Source organism: Procambarus clarkii, chromosome 89 (genome assembly GCF_040958095.1).
Source record: "Procambarus clarkii isolate CNS0578487 chromosome 89, FALCON_Pclarkii_2.0, whole genome shotgun sequence".
Classification (NCBI taxonomy): Eukaryota; Metazoa; Arthropoda; class Malacostraca; order Decapoda; family Cambaridae; genus Procambarus; species Procambarus clarkii.
The window spans coordinates 8,179,316-8,199,493 of NC_091238.1; the positions used below are offsets into that span (position 1 = coordinate 8,179,316).

General features: G+C 43.3%; 1 protein-coding gene across 5 annotated transcripts in view; it reads right to left on the reverse strand.

Annotated features, from left to right (window-relative positions):
- The window catches only part of Arpc5 (Actin-related protein 2/3 complex, subunit 5), a 32,383-nt gene extending 13,258 nt beyond the window's left edge, over window positions 1-19,125 (reverse strand). The window contains exons 1-3 of one of the 5 annotated variants that reach the window (XM_069317929.1): window positions 18,825-18,982; window positions 17,039-17,151; window positions 9,003-9,151 (exon numbers count right to left, since the gene is read on the reverse strand). In XM_069317929.1, the coding sequence (XP_069174030.1) occupies window positions 9,003-9,151; window positions 17,039-17,151; window positions 18,825-18,971 (409 nt within the window). In that variant the 5' untranslated portion in view covers window positions 18,972-18,982. Of the gene's footprint in view, window positions 1-9,002; window positions 9,152-17,038; window positions 17,152-18,582; window positions 18,724-18,820 lie in introns of those variants that run through there. The other 4 variants (XM_069317931.1, XM_069317930.1, XM_069317932.1 and 1 more) reach the window with 4 other exon arrangements.
- Between the last annotated feature and the right edge of the window lie 1,053 nt (window positions 19,126-20,178).

A 20,178-nucleotide genomic window follows, 5' to 3' on the forward strand; every position in this document is an offset into this window, starting at 1 on the left:
CCAGCCAGGACTATTGCACGAGAAAAGGAGCCAAAAGAGGAAGCAGGAACAATAAAACCGGCCAAAGAAGCAAAGAGCCCAAAAAAAAAGGGAGCCCAAACGGGCGACAAGTAGCCCAAACGGGCGACAAGTAGCCCAACCGGGCGACAAGTAGCCCAACCGGGCGACAAGTAGCCCAACCGGGCGACAAGTAGCCCAACCGGGCGACAAGAAGCCCAACCGGGCGACAAGTAGCCCAACAGGGCGACAAGTAGCCCAACAGGGCGACAAGTACTAGGAGCCGACAGACGTTCCAATAATGCGGGAAGTAGCGAAAAACCTTCCCGTACCCTCGAGAACACAGAAGCCAACACTAGTCCCGAAGGCACACGAAGGCGCAGGCGCACCCAAGATCAAAAGTCACGCAGAACCCCAACGAACGGGGAAACATGACAAAAACACCGTCCCAAAAAGCGGGGGAGGAAACATCCACCCACAGGACGGAACCAACCGACTCAAAGGCCAAGGAACCGAGCCCGGGGAGGGGCCGACGTCCAACAGCACGTACGGCGAGTGGGGAGGAAAGACCCCACTCCGCGTAACCACAAGCCCCGCCTAGAGGGGGAGAAAAACCCCCCACGGGGTCTAACGGGGCCAAGGCCCCCCCCAAGGCAGCCCCTCCCCAGCCCCGGGAACCTACACGACAGGCCCCGGGGCCGAGCCGTTCCCCCAAAGCCCCGGCCGTACCAGAAAACCGGGGCAGCCGTGAAAACACTAAGGAAGGGAGCCCACTGGCAGACTCATACAACACGGCTGGAGGAACAGGCCCAAATGCCCCCGTCACTACCCCGGAAGGGGAATTCCCCGAGACTGCCCGAGTCTCAACACCACGAAACACCCCGCCCTGAACCTACAGACGGTAAGGAACCGGATGCAGGCAGGAAGGGTGAACCAGGGGAAAGACAAGGGGGCGTGGATGCAACCAACACCCCCAAGTCCCAAAACGAAATACAACGGGGCAGCCCCGGGGCTCCCGGGGAGGAAACCACGAGAACGTTGCCACCACCAAGGCTCAAGTGCAACGCCCCTGCTGCCCGCACCCGCTTTGTTAGCACAACTGGGTAACCGAGCCACAACGAGCAACCAAACTCGCAGGACACCGGGTCGAAGGTGTCACCGACCCCACAGGCAGCAGACGGAGGCAAAACAGAGAGTCACCCAGAGACAAAAGGTGAGAGCAACCCTCAAACTCGCTGGAAGCGAGGGGGGGCTCTGGGGTCACATCCATCGGACCCGCGCGCCCCCAGGGGTTTCCCAGGGTCCCGAGCGTTTACTTTAAGAGGACTCGCGCTCAGGTAATCCCAGGCAGGGTACTGCTAACCGGCACCCAAGCTACCAAACAACTTTCTAAGAGCTGAACCCCCGGGACGTGTACACTCACGGGGACCTAGCAGGGGGTACCACCAGAAATACTCAGAACACAAGGGACACAAGGGGCAAGAACGAAGGCAGACCCCCCCACCAGGTATATAAACAAAAGAAAAAGAAAACCCCGCAAGAGGACAGCGTACCCAAGCGGAACAGAGCCGGCCGCTATGATTGGTAAAGACAAGCTGCACAGTACCCCGCGCCCCACCAGTGCAAACACCGCCCCTTACTCTAAGGCGAACAAGGGAGACAGAACACCCGAGCACACAAAGAGCGGCCGAAAACCAAGCGGTAAACGGCCAAGCAGGGGCAGGACCCAAGGAACTTGTGGAAGGTGGCCCCAAGCCCCAAGGGCAGTACTTACAGGGCACCTAGGGAAGGGAACCCTAGGCGCATGCAGCCCGAGTACTGAAGAATCACACCCGGCTCACGCACCACCTAGAAAACAGACACCACACTCTAGGTACAGTGCTGAAACAACCACTGGAGCCGGAGCACATAACCATTGCCTATAGCATCAGCCGAAGAACTGATGGGTGGATAGCCGGCGTGGGAGGTCTGGGGCTCCCCCTTCCCCCTCCCGGGGAGGGGGGAGCTGCGCAGACAGCGGCGCGGTGACGTATGACGTCATACTAGTTTCCGTGTTTTCTGTTGAAGAGTTCTATTCACTAGTTCGGCTTAGGTAGCAATTTTCACCAGAATAGGGGTTTGTTTTGGAATGCTTACCTTTCTGGATGCTTGACCCGGTCGATGGCAGACATAGAATGCTTCCAACCACACGGGGGTTTCTATAGGCCATTGCTCCCCTTGCCTCTCTGAGGGGGCCAGGTTCTGGCTCGTGGTCCCCGGTAGGCCCTAGAACTCCATACACATGACTGATGCCAAAGTCTGACATTAGCATATCAGCCGGTAAAGCTCCGGGGAGCCGACGGGGCTCCCCCCAGAAAAGTAATACAGTAGAACCTCGATTCAACAAATCTCTGATTGGAACGCACATTTTCCAGGCTGTATTTACTCACTTGACTCCATGAACTCTTCTTTGCTGAAGCAGCGGATGAGCAGTTTTTCTTAGGATGTTGGAACAGAGTTCACAAGCTGGTGTAAAAGTCGCTCCTCATATCATAGTTTAAAATTAATGATTCCCTTAGTAAAATCAGCCCATAGAACATTGGAAATATGAGGGTATGAATGATAGCACTGTTAACAGGGCACAAATCACCTTTTTAATGTTTTTCATAGATGGACATGAGATTAGAAGAAAGAGTTGGGGGCCTTGGGAAAGTCATTGAGCATATTTAAAACAAAATTCTGGTTTTTTTTTATTTCCAATTGGAAAAGTTTTCGTTCAGGAAAATATGGGCCCCTTCTTGCTTTGAAAATGAGATTTCAAGGCTAGGGATATATTATTTATAATATATTTAGGAGTTTAGGAAATACTGTATGCTAAATGTCGTTAAATCTCTTTACAGACAAGTTTCTCTTGGTATGTGTTCTTGGTTCTCTTTATATGACAAGTTGAAATTAAAATTTCACTTTGTGAAATCAGCCCAGGGAGCGTGGGAATTATTAGGGTATGAATGGTAATACTGTTAATCTGGCTCCAATCACATTTTGAATATTTTTCATAGTAGGATGCAACATTAGAAGAAAGAGTGGGGGTGGGGGGGGGGGGCTTAGAAAAAAGTCATTGAGCATATTTAAATCCAAATTCTATGGTTTGTTTTCATTTATATATTTCTAATTTTTGTTCACAAATATGGGCCTCCTGGAAGCATCTCCGGTTGCAACAAATTTCTCACTGCAATGAATTTGTTGAATTGAGATTGCATTGTACAGTCACACCGAGAAACGAATCTGAAATATTAAAAATGTCCAACTCCATAGTGCAATAAACAAAAGCGCCCCTCCCCTCAGTTTAGGCAACGAACCACCAGGAAGCAGCTGGAGCCCAGAGGAAGCCTAAAAATTCTCCTCAGGGCATGGCAATCAGCTGCAACTCGCACACCAGATCTTGTGCCCGAAGGAACAGACCTAGCCACCGACCTTGGGCAGTCAAGTGAATACCTTCATGAATGCTGGTCACGAAGCCTCAGCTCATTGTTGAGGCATTCAGGAACATAATGAGTGATGGGGATGGATGGCACCATGGTACAACTGGTACAATGACTAGAGCCACACCCAACCCATTGAGAAAAACTATGCAGGCAAACCCACACAACAACTCAACCAACTACCGAGGAACCCAGGGCTGATCCAATTCCAGGCAGTAACAAAGCTGCAGGTGGAGAAAGTCCACCAAAGGAAGGCCAGCCAGGAAGGTCAGCCATGAAAGCCCCAGAGCTATTCACCACACCCAACGCTAAGGATAGAAGGTGACGTTCTATGGAGAGGAAGTAGAGGAAAGAAGCAGTTGAGATGGCAAAGACTCTGCACCTTTGGTGGGAAGAGATGGCTCGACTGCCTCCACCACTGAAAGCATGGGAAGCTACCCCTGGCTGAATTACACCCCCAGAGAAAAAACCTGCCCTGACTCTGAAACCTGCAGAGGCAATGGAGCCAGGACCAGGAAGGGGCAGACTAACCCCAGGGCAAACCACACCCCCAGGGGTAGGAGGTGGTGCAGGCTGAGCCCAGGTGAAGGATATAAATGCCCCAATTCTAAAACACAATGAGGCTAACTCTGGGGCATCCAAATGACATCCATGCCACATTCTTGAAAATGGGAAGACCGTACCCATAAAGCAGCTGCTGCCTGGTAAGCCTCAAGAAGAAGGAGAGTAAGAGAGAATGAAGACAGACTACACGTATAAGGCACAGAACTCTGGGTTGTTGGTGTCTTAGATCCAACAGACTGCCAGGCAGAGACGGAGAATGAATACCAGCAACAGGACATTTGAGTACCATGTAAACTTGCATGCAGTCAATGTGGACTCGATGGGTTGAGATAAAATGAGCCACGCTGTAGACCCATGGGGAAATTACCAGGGCCTGAGGGTAATAATAATTCATTGTGTCGGAGGAGAAGCAGCCAGAGTGTATATATACACGTTAGGCATATATATCAAGGTCCCCACTAAGGTAAAATTAGTCACCCTGCCCAGGATGCAACCCCACAACAAGCTTTGAACTTGTTAATTTGAACAACGGGATTTGAACTCAGAATTCTTGATTGTGAATCGAGAATGAACCCAACTGTACTACCGGGACCCAGGTAACTAGGTAAATGCAGCCAAAACAATCAGGCTATGAATGCCAACTGCAGCATGCCATATAAATAAACATGTGAACCCCAGTGCACCTGAGCACAACCAAAAGTATGGCAGAGCAGAGGGCCCAAACAGAGTTAAAGCGGCGGGGCATGCACATGACCAGAGGACAGAAACGAGGCAGGCAGACCCAAATGCCGCCTCATCAGCAACAAAACTGGGATGAGGGAGCAGGCTGGGGCCGGGCTGCCTAGTGATGGTAATTGGTACTAATGAGTTTCGAGCTAATGAATCCCTGTTTGTGTGTGAATCATGTGTGGAGTTGTTTGGTGGTTTTGAGGCTACATTTTCTGTGAATCCTGCAGTTATCTGTAAAGCTTCGCTTACTTTCTGGAGGCTTTTGCTGGTGGAGTGCCGGATTGTCAATCACTCTGTGCCTGGTTGATACCTGGTTGATGGGGTTCTGGGAGTTCTTCTACTCCCCAAGCCCGGCCCGAGGCCAGGCTTGACTTGTGAGAGTTTGGTCCACTAGGCTGCTGCTTGCAGCGGCCTGCAGGCCCACATACCCACCGCAGCTCAATTGGTCCAGCACACCTTGGAGGAAACTATCTAGTTTCTTCTTGAAGATGTCCACTGTTGTTCCGGCAATATTTCTCATGCTCGCTGGGAGGGTGTTGAACAACCGTGGACCTCTTATGTTTATACAGTGTTCTCTGATTATGCCTATGGCACCCCTGCTCTTCACTGGTTCTATTCTGCATTTTCTTCCATATCATTCACTCCAGTACATTGTTATTTTACTGTGTAGATTTGGTACTTGGCCCTCCAGTACTTTCCATGTGTATATTATTTGGTATCTCTCTCGTCTCCTTTCTAGAGTGTACATTTGGAGAGCTTTAAGACGATCCCAATAATTTAGGTGCTTTATCGCATCTATGCGTGCCGTATGTTCTCTGTATTCCCTCTATTTCAGCAACCTGTCTTGCTCTGAAGGGGGAAGCGAGTGCTAAGCAGTACTCAAGACGGGACAACACAACTGACTTGAAGAGTACAACCATTGTGATGGGGTCCCTGGATTTGAAGGTTCTCGTAATCCATCCGATCATTTTTCTGGCTGATGCAATATTTGCTTGGTTATGTTTCCTAATCATTAGGTCATTAAACATCACTATTCCCAAATCCTTGACATGCTGTTTTCTTACTATGGACAGATTCGATTGTGTTTTGTACCCTGTAATATGTTTCAGATCCCCATTTTTCCTGTACTTGAGTACCTGGAATTTATCACTGTTAAACATCATGTTATTTTCTGTTGCCCAGTCGAAAACTTTATTAATATCTGCTTGAAGATTTTCAATGTCTTTAGCCGAGGTAATTTTCATGCTGATTTTTGTGTCATTTGCAAAGGATGACACGAAGCTGTGACTTGTATTTTTGTCTATATCTGATATGAGAATAAGGAACAACAGTGGTGCAAGGACTGTACCTTGAAGTACAGAGCTTTTAACTGCGCTTGGACTCGATTTTATTTGATTGACTGTTACTCTTTGTGTTCTGTTCGACATGAAATTGAGTATCCAGTGTCCTACTTTACCAGTTATACCCACTGACCTCATTTTGTGTGCTATCACTCCATGGTCACATTTGCCGAATGCTTTTGCAAAGTCTGTGCATACAACTTCTGCATTCTGTTTTTCTTCTAATGCCTCAGTGATTTGGTCGTAATGGTCATGTAGCTGTGAGAGGCATGATCTTCCCGCTCGAAACCCATGTTGGCCTGGATTGTGCAGGTCATTTGTGCAGGTCATTTGTTTCCATGAATCTAATGACCTGACTCCTGATCACTCTCTCAAATACTTTTATTATGTGGGACGTTAGTGCAACTGGTCTATAATTTTTTGCCAATGCTTTGCTCCCTCCCTTGTGTAGAGGGGCTATGTCTGCTGCTTTCAGCGCATCTGGTATCTCCCCCGTTTCCATGCTCTTCTTCCACACTATACTGAGTGCCTGTGCTACTGGTACTTTGCATTTCTTTATGAATATTGAATTCCATGAGTCTGGACCCGGGGCTGAGTGCATGGGCACATTGTCAATTTCTCTTTCAAAATCTGTTAAGCTCGTGTTGATATCAGTTATATTTACAGATGTTTGGATATCATGCATAAAGAAGTTGTCCGGATCTCCAATTTTCATGCTGTTTATCGGAGTGCTAAACATGTCCTCATATTGCTTTTTCAGGATTTCGCTAATTTCTTTGTCATCCTCAGTGTATGAACCTTTTTTGATTTAGCATATGTGAAGAAATATTTTGTTTTTTTCTTTATTTCTTGAATTGCTTTCTGTTCCAGTTGCCTTTCTTCAGTCTGATGTGAATGCTTCAGTCTCTGTTCGATTTCTTCAATCTCCCTGTTTAAAATACAGTATTCCTTCTTTGTAGGGAAAGTTGTGTCTGCTTAAGCATTTCTCTTAATTTCTTCCTTCTGTTGTAATGTCGTCTGCATTCTCTTTCTACATTTGACTTCTTTCTAGCTTTCCTCAAAGGAACATGTTTCAGACAGACTTCATGAACTTGGACTGTACTCCCTTGAGCGCAGGCGGGAGAGATACATAATAATTTACACATGGAAAATATTAGAGGGGCTGGTCCCAAACCTGCACACAGAAATAACATCACATGAGACCAGAAGAAGACCATGGCAAGATGTGCAGAATGCCCCCATTGAAAAGCAGAGGTGCAACAGGTACTCTGAGAGAGAACTCTATCAACATCAGAGGCCCGAGACTGTTCAACACGCTTCCGCTACACATAAGGGGCATAACTGGCAATCCCCTCACAGTGTTCAAGAGAGAACTGAATAAGCACCTCCAAAGAATACCTGATCAACCAGGCTGTGACTCATACGTCAGGCTGCGAGCAGCCGCGTCCAACAGCCTGGTTGATCAGTTCAGCAACCAGGAGGCCTGATCGACGACCGGGCCGCGGGGACGCTAAGCCCCGGAAGCACCTCAAGGTAACTTCAAGGTAGGTAACCATATGCTTCAGACGTCAGTTTTTCTATTCCGTGTGTAGGATTTTTATTTCTTAGAACATTTTCCCATTGAATGTTTGTAAGTTCCCTGTTTATTTTCTCCCAGTCTATCCTTTTATTATTAAAATTGAATTTATTGAATAACTCTTCTTGCATGTTGTTTCTCTTGGGCCTACTTCCGTTATTAATGTTAGTTTGCACTTGAATGAGCTTGTGGTTCGAGTACGTAGTGTCTGAGACAGTAATGTCTCTGATTAGCTCATCATTGTTCGTGAATATCAGGTCCAGCGTGTTTTCGTTCCTACTTGGTTCTGTATAATCTACTGACTGAGCGAGAATTTGTCACAGAATCTCAGGAGTTCTCTGACCTGTGGTTGGTTATTTCCAGGTTGATTTCCTGCTATACTGTTTTTGTTTACTATTCTCCATTTTAAACTGGGTAGATTGAAGTCTCCAAGGAAGATAATATCTGGTACTGGGTTTGCTTTTGCTTTTTGACTTATATAAAGTATACCCTAAATATATCCCCTAAATCATTATAATTATCCCTATACTTAGTTTTTTGGGGGGTTATTTTTTCTAGTTTTCATTTCAACACATATTGACCTACAACTTTTACATATCTGATTACCAATGCCAAACAATGTTTATTAAAATATACAAGTAAATTAATGAATTAGAAGTACTGTACTTTATACTGTACATTGTTGATAACTCCAACTTCAATTATCTCTAAAACTAGAATTTCAACACTGAGTCCTGTCTGTTCTACAATCCTATTAGAATGAATTTTTAATAAACTTTAATTGTTTTGAGTTATAAATTTTGTTGTCTGAATTTGGTGTATATTTCAAATGCCATATTGACGATTTTTTTTTACAGTAAACTAAACTGAAAATCTATATTCTAAATGTATTAAAATGAAGATCATATACTATTCTGAGAGCATAACAACACTTAATGAACAATTGGTGATATTTAATATTTTTGCAGCTGATCTGAAAATCTGAAATTTTCAATATTAAATTTTATAATTATTTTTAATTTTCTTGTTTTTCAAGTTACGTTGATGATCATTTAGACAAATTTGGAGTGTATGCTTAGTAGATTATGCACAAAAAATTTGAAAGCATTAGAACAAGTTTGAAAAATTTAACTTATTGTACCATCGGGTCCTGTCGTATATATACGCCATGCGCAGTTTAAGGGTTAAACAATACAGTGTCTATATTATCAGGAAATTATTAACTGAGCATATTCATTTTAAATGTAATGTACTGTACAACAGCTGAAACACATCCTTGATACAGTGTTGTAAGCTGCATAATACATAGTTCAAAACAATAGAGAAAATGCCTACCAGAATTCATGAATGAAATAATGGTGGCTTCATCAACACCAATTGGAGGACTCTGCGGCTCTCCATCATCGTCCTTGTAATTATCTTCGTTGTATTGGTCCACATCTATGTTACGGAATTCCGAGCTGAAGGTATTCTTTGCCATTGTTCTTTGGACAGAAAAAGCAGTTGTTAATATGGATGTTAAAGGCAGAATATTCATCAACAGCAAAGTCTTCCACATATTACAACAAAAAATGTTGACAATGACAGTGCCTAGTATAAATGAAGGAATGAGATTTTGTGATGTTTAGATATAAACATAATTAAACTTAATTGCCACAAATTTCTATATTCAACAAGATTTTTAGACTTTCAGCTATATAGTGTCACACCCAATGCCCACAAAGTGTTCTCTGCCATACCACTCTGACCTGTAGTGTTAGACCCAGTGCCCAAAACAAATGATTTTTAACCACTGCACTCTGTACCTGTTTAACCCTTCTGCTGCACGAGTCATACAGGGGGTGATCGTGCCGTATCTAACCACACTGTGAAAGTCATACTGGGATGATCGCTTAGTATCTGACCACACTGCACATATCATACCATGATGATTGTGCCGTATCTGACCACACTGCATGAGTCATACAGGGATGATCACGCCGTATCTGACCACACTGTACGAGTCATACAGGGATGATCACGCCGTATCTGACTACACTGCACGAGTCAAACAGGGACGATCACGCCGTATCTGACCACACTGCACGAGTCATACAGGGACGATCACGCCGTATCTGACCACACTGCACGAGTCATACAGGGACGATCACGCCGTATCTGACTACACTGTACGTGTCATACAGGGATGATTGCTCCGCATCTGACCACACTGCACGAGTCATACAGGGATGATCACGCCGTATCTGACCACACTGCACGAGTCATACAGGGATGATCGCTCCGCATCTGACCACACTGCATGAGTCATACAGGGATGATAGCACCGCATCTGACCACACTGCATGAGTCATACAGGGATGATCGCTCCGCATCTGACCACACTGCACGAGTCGTACAGGGATGATCGCTCCGCATCTGACCACACTGCACGAGTCGTACAGGGATGATCGCTCCACACCTGACCACACTGCACGAGTCATACAGGGATGATCGCTCTGCATATGACCACACTGCACAAGTCATACAGGGATGATCACGTCATATCTGACCATGCTGCACGAGTTGTACTGGGACTTCTAATCACATGGCCCTGTACGACTAACTACCCTGTGTGATGGGGCATTTTTTTTAGCACCACGTAGCTAGTTCTTGACACACACTGTACTTCCTTCAAATAGTCTAGGGTAACTACACAAATGCAGATATCCCTAAATCTATATAAATAAAATTGTCAATGTTCGTTTGTTCAAAATCGCTAATCTCCGAAAGTTCTCAGCTGATTGCTTTGAAATTTTGACACAACGTTCCATTGCATCTGAGCAGGTTTTTATACACATACAGTACTATATAGATGTCACATCTGAGACAGGAAAAAACATGCTTCTTTGAAAAGCTGTGTTTTTCTGTGTTTTTCATGTGAGGGAAATCTTCGAAACCTCTTTACCGATTGCTTTGAAATTTTGATACAACGTTGCATTCGAATTGGCGCGAGTTTTTATATACCTACCATATACGTGATTCACCTGTGACAGGAAAAAACATGCTTTTTTTGAAAAACCGTGCCATCTGTTGGACATAAGAGCAACACATGCACTGTGTTGCATGTGTTGTGTAATCACAGAAAGATCTTCACCAATTGCTTTGAAATTTTGACACAACAATCCATTCAAATACGTCTGTGTTTTTATATACCTACTATATTGATGCCACACCTGTGACAAGTAAAAACATGCTTTTTTGAAAAACAGCGCCATCTGTTGCACGTAATAGCAACTCATGCCATACTAAATATGTTACAATTTCATTTCATTGTTTCCAATTGCATTGATAAATTGAATTTTCATAGATTTTGATTTAATTATTTTGTGTGACATTGTGATGGAATTGAGCTGTGTTTTTACCATACCGTTCATTTCGTAAGTATAAGTATAGATGCCACACCGGTGACATGTAAAAACCTTTTTTTTTTTTAGGAAACAGCGCCATCTGTTGCATGGAGGAGCAACACACACTATACTAAATATGCTACGCTTCCATTTCAATATTTCCGATTTCACTGATAAATTTAATTTTCATAGATTTCGATTTATTTTCATTTTGATTTAATTATTTTGTGTGACATTGCATTGGAATTGAGCTGTGTTGTTTACCATACCGTTCATTTTGTGAGTATAGTTTATTTTTTTAAATATTCATTGTTTTTCATTTTGTTTTTTAAAATGTTTTTCCTATATTTCAGTGTAGGAACATCAGATCATTTGGGAATGCATCGGACAAGGGAGTAGGGAATGGTGGGGAGGACAAGGGGACAGGAGTGGGAGATGGTGGGGAGGACGAGAGAACAGGGGAGGGGGTAATGGTGGAGAGGAAGAAGGGACAGGCAGTTGGGGATGGTGGGGATGAGGGGACAAGGGAATGGAGAATGGTGGGGAGGATAGGGAAAGTGGGGGATGGGGGAGGGGGAAATGGTAGGGAGGACGAGGAGATTGGGGGAGTAGGAGATGGTAGGGAAGACGTGGGGGAGAGTAGAGTGGGAAATGGTTAGGACGACAAGGGGACGGTGGAGTGGGGGATGGTAGGGAGGACAAAGAGACGGGGGAGGGAGGGAAATGGTGGGGAGAACGAGGGGACGGGGAAGTGGGGAATGGCTAAGAGGATGAGGGGACAGGAGAGTGAGGAATGTGCTTTTTCTCCCATCATTGGGAAGACGAGGGGATGAATGGGAAGATGAGGAGGACTGGGAGACAGAGGATGGTTGCTGTGAACGGGTACAGCTAGTTTGTTAATAAAAAATGGTATATCAGGATACACTGTGGAATCTTAAACTGATCTGGAGATATTGTACCAGAATTAGGGTGTTTGTGGTACTGTAGCAGTATCCAGCCACACTGTCCATTACCCACAGTGCACCTAACCACTTGGGCTGGACAGTAGAGCAACGGTCTCACTTTATGCAGGTTGGCATTCAATTCCCGACCATCCAAGTGGTTAGGCACCATTCCTTCCCCCCCCCCATCCCATCCTAAATCCTTACCCTGATCCTCTGCAAGTGCTACACATTTGTAATGGCTTGGTGCTATTATGAATGACATCAATCTAATTTCTACCCATAATGCATCTTTCTTGAATTATTCTATTATTTAAAGACTGTACATCTGCCTGAAAAAGAGAAAAATATAATATAACCATAACCATGAAATTGAGATATTTGAAATATTTGTTCTCCTATGCAAAATCAAGATCAAAAACTACATCTAGTATTGGGCCCCTGTTAAAGAGAGATGGAACTTTCACAGATGACAAGGTAGAAATGAGCAAAATACTGTACTGAGGAAACAGTACGACTCTGTTTTCAGCGAGCCACTAAACACACTAAAGATTGATAACCCAAATGGATTTTTTATGGATATGATACCAACATCAAATCATATATCAGATGCCACCCTATCCCCACTGGATTTTAAAGAAGCCATTGACAGTATGCCTATGTACTCTGCACTAGGCCCTGATTCTTGAAACTCTATATTCAGCAAGAACTGTAAAAAAACACTACTGTAGGCTCTTCATATTCTTTGGAGACAGGGCCTAGATACAGTACTGGCATTATCCCTGACACTAAAATCAGCAGAGGCTAAAAATTACAGACCGATAGCAATAACATCGCACATCATAAAAATCTTTGAAAGCGTGCTAAGAAGTAAGATTACAAGATACATGGAAACACAGTATCTCCATAACCCTGGACAACTTGGTTTCAGAACAGAGCACTCTTGCCTATCAAAGTTGTTGGACCAACTATGACATGGCCTTAAATGCCATGGAAGACAAGCAAAACACTGATGTAATTTACACAGATTTCGCAAAAGCCTTACACAAATGTGACCACTGTGTTATTGCACACAATATGTGTTAAAAAGGAATTACCGGAAAAAATAGGCAGATGAATCTACAATTTCCTGACTAACAAAACTCAATGTATAATAGTCAACAAAATAAAATCTGGACCATCAGCTGTTAAGAGCTCAGTCCCCCAGGGTACTGTGCTTGCTCCAGCACTTTTTCTCAACCTTATATCGGACATAGACAAGGACACAAACTATAGTACTGTATCTTCCTTTGCTGATGACACTAGGATTTTTTATGAGAGTAGAGGACACAGCAAAGAGGCGAGCCTGAAAACCCTACTGCTGCCAGCTTCCTCATACCCTTAATCACTAGACCTACTAGAATCACTGATAGTACTGCCATGACTCTTTATCACATCTGGACCAACATAACCTCTCCGCTTCCTTCAGGAATAATCATCGATAGCACTACAGACCATCTTGAGGTTATCTTGAGATGATTTCGGGGCTTTTTTTAGTGTCCCCGCGGTCCGGTCCTCGACCAGGCCTCCACCCCCAGGAAGCAGCCCCTGACAGCTGACTAACACCCAGGTACCTATTTTACTGCTAGGTAACAGGGGCATACGGTGAAAGAAACTCTGCCCATTGTTTCTCGCCGGCGCCTGGGATCGAACTATTACCCCACATTTCTCCTAACATTAACAAACCACCTCTAGAGACAAAAGAGATAAGCTTTAGGCTGCAAAATGAAACTGCTATAAGCAATTTTATAGCTGCTGCTGCTGCTAATGTCAACTGGGAGTCTGAATTAGGTAACATAGGGAACATCAACCTAGCAGTGCAATCTTTTCTTCAAAAAACTCTCAGCCTTTACAACATCCACTTTCCTATGCTAATGAAACAAGGCATAACTAAAAGGCTAAACAATCCTTGGCTTACAAAGGGAATACTTAAAACCATTAATAAAAAACATGAACTTGAGAAGAAGTTTAGGTTAGGAATCGACTCTTAAAGAATTTTCAAAGAATTACTCGTCATTGCTATCTAAAATAATTAGAAGAGCCAAAACTAAATACTACGAAGATAAATTTACCCAAACAAAGGGCAACATTAAGAAAACATGGAGCACAATTTCCCAAATATTGGGATCAAAGAAGATTTTAAATAACAAACCAATACTCCTGTCCAATAACGATGGTCAGCTTACAGCCTCTGATAGAAGAACCTATTGAGTTCAATAGAAGAACCTACTGAGTTCAATAGGTTCTTCTCTTCCATTGGGTCATCCCTTGCAAATGATATTCCATCTTCCAGTACTGATGTTCAGGACTGTCTTACAGGTAACTATCCACAGTCTCTGTACCTAATGCCTGCAAATTCCACTGATGTTAATGAGATAATCCTTTCCCTTAAAACCAACTCTAGTGCCCTTGAGGAGGTACCAACTTTAATTTACAAAAAAGCCTCCAGAACCTTTAGATCTTTAGACCCTTGCTATTGCATTGCTTTTCAATAAGTCACTTGAACTCTAAACCTTTCCAGATATTCTAAAAAAAGCAAGAGTAACCCCTGTCCACAAAAGTGGTGAACTAACTGATGTTAACAACTTCAGACCTATATCAATCCTGCCAAACTTGTCAAAAATATTTGAAAAACTAATCTACAAGCAGCTTTACTCTTATCTTGCCAAACACAATATACTTAGCTCTTGTCAATATGGCTTCAGACCCCAAAAAAGCACTAACGATGCACTTAGTAGTATGATTAACTTGATACATGCAGCTCTTGATAAAAATGAGTTTCCTGTTGGGTTATTTGTGAACCTGCATAAGGCATTTGACACTGTCAACCACCAAAACCTTCTTCTTAAATTACATCATTATGGAGTCAGAGGACACTCCCTCCAATACCTCAAATCTTACCTTACTGACAGGCTCCAGTATGTTTGTGAATAATTCAATTTCTCCCACCCTACCCATCAACATTGGTGTTCCTCAGGGCAGCATACTTGGCCCTCTCCTCTTTCTCATCTACATTAATGACCTTCCAAATGCCTCCCAACACCTCAAACCAATTCTATTTGCTGACGACACAACCTCCATTTACTCCAGTCCTGACCCCATTGCTCTTAATGTCACAGTGAATACTGAGCTAAATAAAGTCCATCTTTGGCTAACTGCCAACAAACTCACCCTCAACATTGACAAAACTTTCTATATTTTGTTGGGCAATAAATCCTCAAATCAAATAAATCTCAGGATAAATAATACCCAAATTTGTAACAAAGTAGATGGCAAATTCCTTGGTGTTCTCATTGACCACAAGCTGAATTTCCAGGGATACATTCTAAATATATAAAAAAAGTTTAAAAAACTGTTGGCATTTTTTCGAAGATCAGATATTATATACCTCGCCCTGCCTTGGTATCAGATATTATATACATCGCCCTGCCTTGGTGACGCTCTATTACTCCCTCATCTATCCTTATCTCAACTATGGTATTTGTGCTTGGGGTTCCACTACCCAAAATCAGTTACGTCCTCTAATTACTCAACACAAAGCTGCTATTAGGACAATATCCAACTCTGGCCCCAGACATCACTCGGTACCCCTACTCAAATCTCTGAATATGTTATACAGTATATTAAGTCGCTGCACATCCTCTCATGTGTATTATATATATATAAAATGTTGAACTGTAATGCCAATCCTGACCTTAAAAGCTTCATTGGAGGTTGTAACAGAACCTATGAGCACCACACCACAAACAAATACCTTTTTGATATTCCAAGAGTACAACTTAATCAAATTAGAAATGCTCTACAAATCAAGGGACCCAGAATGTAGAATGACCTTCCCAATCATGTTAAAGACTGTACCTCTCTCAACCAGTTTAAGATAAAAACTAAGCACTACCTAATTAACTCCCTGTAACCTACCTTACCCCTATAATGTCAACCCATGTCTCTTATTTTTAAACAATGTTGTTTGTCGACCAAATTGTATTTTTGCTGTTTTTCTGCCATGTTCCCCCTTTTTTATTTTTATGTTTTCTCAACACATTTTATACTTTAATCTCAATTAGTATTAAGTTTTAGTCTTTAGTGTTTTTCCTGCCCGAAACGCTTTGCGTAATAGTGGCTTTAGGCATTGTATGTACTAGCTCTATCTATAAATCCATCAATATTTGTATCACCCCTTGTATGTATGTACTTTACCTGAATAAACATTTGAATTTTGAATTTGAATTTGAAATCTCCAATCAGATGTAAATTAAGTCTCAAGTCCACAACAAATAATATGGTATTGATGAAGATAAGTTCCAGCTCCTGCGCTACGGAAAATATTAAAATATACAAATGGAAACCACATACAAAATGTAGTCAAAACATACCATAGAACGAAAAAGCAATGTAAAGGATTTGGGTGTACTCATGCACTCATGACCTTGGAAGACCTTTTCTCTAAAGAACACAATAAAGTGGCCATCACAACTGCAAGAAAAATGACAGGTTAGATAAAAGGAACCTTTCAAACAAGAAATGTTAGACCAATGATGATACAGTACTTTACAGGATGCTAGTGCTCTCTTAGAGTGGAATACTGTTGCACAATGACAGCCCCTTTCAAAGCTGGAGAGCGTGCAGAGATCCTTTACTGCTAGAATCCACTCAGTAAAACATCTGAACTATTGAGACCGATTAAAATACCTAAATCTGTATTCTCTTGAGCGCACGCAGGAGAGATACAAAATAATTTACACATGGAAAGTATTAAGAGGGGGTGGTCCCAAACCTGCACACATAAATAACACCGCATGAGACTAGAAGGCATGGCAGGATGTGCAGAATACCTCCCATTGAAAAGCAGAGGTGCAACAGGTACTATTGCCCGAGGCCCGAGACTGTTCAACACGCTTTCACTACACATAAGGGGCATAACTGGCCGATCCCCCTCACAGTGTTCAAGATAGAGCTTGATAAACACCTCCAAAGGATACCTGATCAACCAGGTTGTGATTCATACATGGGGCTGCGAGCAGCCACATCCAGCAGTCTGGTTGACCAATCCAACAACGAGGAGGCCTGGTCGAGGACTGGTCCGCGGAGACGTTGAGCTTCGAAATCATCGCAAGGTAACTGCAAGGTATAAATTTAACAATAACAAAATTCTTAACCATTGCAAGAATCATGCAGTCATGGAAAACCAAGTCCTCTACTGTTTATTATAAATTTTCAATAAGATGCCTCTCATTTTTCAGTATGCTACTGAAATATATGTGAAGAGTTCCTGGCATTGTTGTGAAATTTGTTACCTACATTGGTGCAGGCACTATAGTTTTTTTTAGGGGAGAGGGGGGGGGGGGGGGGGGGGTGTGTGGCCAGATACTTATCATCAGCCTTTATGCAAACTACAGTACAAGTATTGCAAAGATGCTGGCGACCTATAAGATACGAGTGCCTTTACCTAGTCCATAAAAAATGCAGATGACTGCCATGTTCTGGCTTTTCCAAAACACAGTACTGTACATGCCAATGAGCATTGTAAAAACTGTGCTCTTCCAAATGTACTTTCTGTTCCTGCATTCAGCTGGGGAAACAGTTAAAATGTCAACTGACAATAAAAAATGAGGTTATTTCAGTGTATATTTAAACTAACATCATGAATTATATGCATGTCACAACTTCCTGGACAAGACACTATAAAGTGCTTACTAAAGTGCCAAGATATCACTTTTCCCCAAGTCAATTCAGACTTGTGCCATCTCTAGGGCCAGTGGTCCCACTCAGGCTGGGACATCTCTGCACCTGGCTCTGTGGCTGCCAGAAACGACTGCTGCAACATCAAAATAGTTCCCCGCAGCAGTGCTACAACACTCACCTGGCCCTTCACGAGCACTTTACCCTGGGTTTCTAACCTGGTCAGGGAGGATTGACTGGGGTGCCAATCCTTAACTGTAGCTTCTGTTCACCCAGCAGTGAATGGGTACCTGGTTGTTATACAATTTAGTGGGTTGTATTCCGGGGGAAAAATTAGGATTAAGGACCTGCCCAAAATGATATGCATGCTAGTGGCTTTACAAAAATGTATGAACTCTTGTATATATAAATAAGTAAAATATATATAAAAGCCAAAGAGTGTTGTTAGGTATTTTTGTTGTTCTTGTTGACGAAGGGTAAGATGAAACAAGACGTATGCAAATTGTCGAACCAGATTTCCAGAACGAAAACAAGATGGAAAATTATTCAGAAAAACTAAACATAACCAGACAGCACAATAAGACCGCCTAATGGCGCTGCCCACCTGGTGACACCTGAATACCACCAGCAGGGCAGGCACCAGCCACCCACACCACACACAGGGGTAACAACTCCAGCCAGCGAAAGCCAGACGCCCTCCACGTTCAGAGGGAACACAGGAGCCTCCAGGTCTTGCTTGCCAATGGCTCCAGACCCCGCTCAACGTCCTAGGTGCAAGACAGAAAACACAAGCCTACCAACACCCCTTTGATGCCATGCAATATATGTACCAAGTTTCCCAACCATCTGGGCATTTGAATAGTCCCTTACAGCAAAACGTAATCAAGTGGGCAGCAAAGACAAAAGGGTCTGGCGACCTGCAAGCAGAGCAGGAGGTCAGGCGTCAACACAGCGTCAGAGTTGTCACAGGAATCTGTCACATCCTTCCACTTTTGAACAACATGATTCACGACCACCCAGTAACCCCTCCCTCCCACCAAAATACCCGAACATTCAATAACCTCCTAGATGGCGAGCACAGGGCCACCGTGGTGGCGGAGGCGTGTACCTACTAGCGTGGTGAAGCAGGAGAGGAGGCGAGGGAGGAGGAGGAGGAGAGAGGCAGGAAAGTGATGATGCAGCTGGGGCCAGATAAGAACACCTCCCGGGAGGGTGTGAGGCAGCCTCCGCCCTACACTACAACTCCTGCAACATCTCATCAACTCTCAAATACTACCCATAAAAATAAGTTCTTGATAATTCATCAGCAGAACAGAATTTTTTGAATGGTGTTTACTGTGGAATTATGTTAGGTATTTCCTCTTTGATAAAGGTGCGGCAGCAGTCCGTCGCTCATAAACAGTCATGGAGGAGTTTGTTTAACTTTTAATATTTGTTTGCAAAATTCCAGCATAACTCTGTTTAGTTTATTTAGTTATGTAATTTTATTTATATAAATTACATTTTAAAAATTTACTTCCTAAATATTACTTATTGAACATTTTTTTACTTTTTGTTGAATATCTCATTTGACTTCGTTTTTGTAGTTATCTATTTGGAATTCGGATTTATTTACGTCACACTTGTCAAATGAATTTTTGTTTTGAATAACTAACCTATGTTTTTATTTTTACATAAATTTTATCAACACAGCAATTCATATACTTCAATATATGTAACTGACACCGAAGAATCTAGGGATTCAGAAGCAATTCTTTATCACTCTTGTACGCAGTCCCCGTGGAGTTCGTGCAGAAAAAACAGACTCGTGGCGCAGTGGTAAAACACTCGCCCACGCTTCGTGAGCGCTATTTGGCCTGGGTTCGTATCCTGACCGGGCACGGGAGACATCTCCCGTCACGCAGGGTGCAGTCGCACCTCCACAGATCTTCAGTATCAGCTCTTGATACTGGTAATGGCTCAAAAGGGCCACCACTTACGGGCTATTCATGCCCGTAACACCTTTTGGGTGACTTAATCTTCATCAATCATCCTGACCGGGGAGGATTGACTGGTGCCTTAACTGTAGCCTCTGTTCATTCAGCAGTGAATGGGTACATGGTTGTTTAACGATTTGGCGGGTCGTATTCTGGGGAAAAAATGGGATTAAGGACTTGCCCGAAACGCTATGCTTGCTAGTGGCTGTATAAGAATGTTGTAGTCGGAGGTGCACAAGAATGTTGCAGGCGGAGGTGAACAAGAATGTTTTAGTCGGAGGTGCACAAGAATGTTGCAGGCGGAGGTGTACAAGAATGTTGTAATCGGAGGTGCACAAGAATGTTGTAGTCGGATGTGTATAAGAATGTTGAAGGCCGAGGTGTCCCTGCTGAGCTCAGCGTGTACCGCCCACACTATTTATTTATTTATTCTATGCTATAATTTAGACAGCTTTTCATTTTATATACCTGCATTTGGGTGAGGTGATAT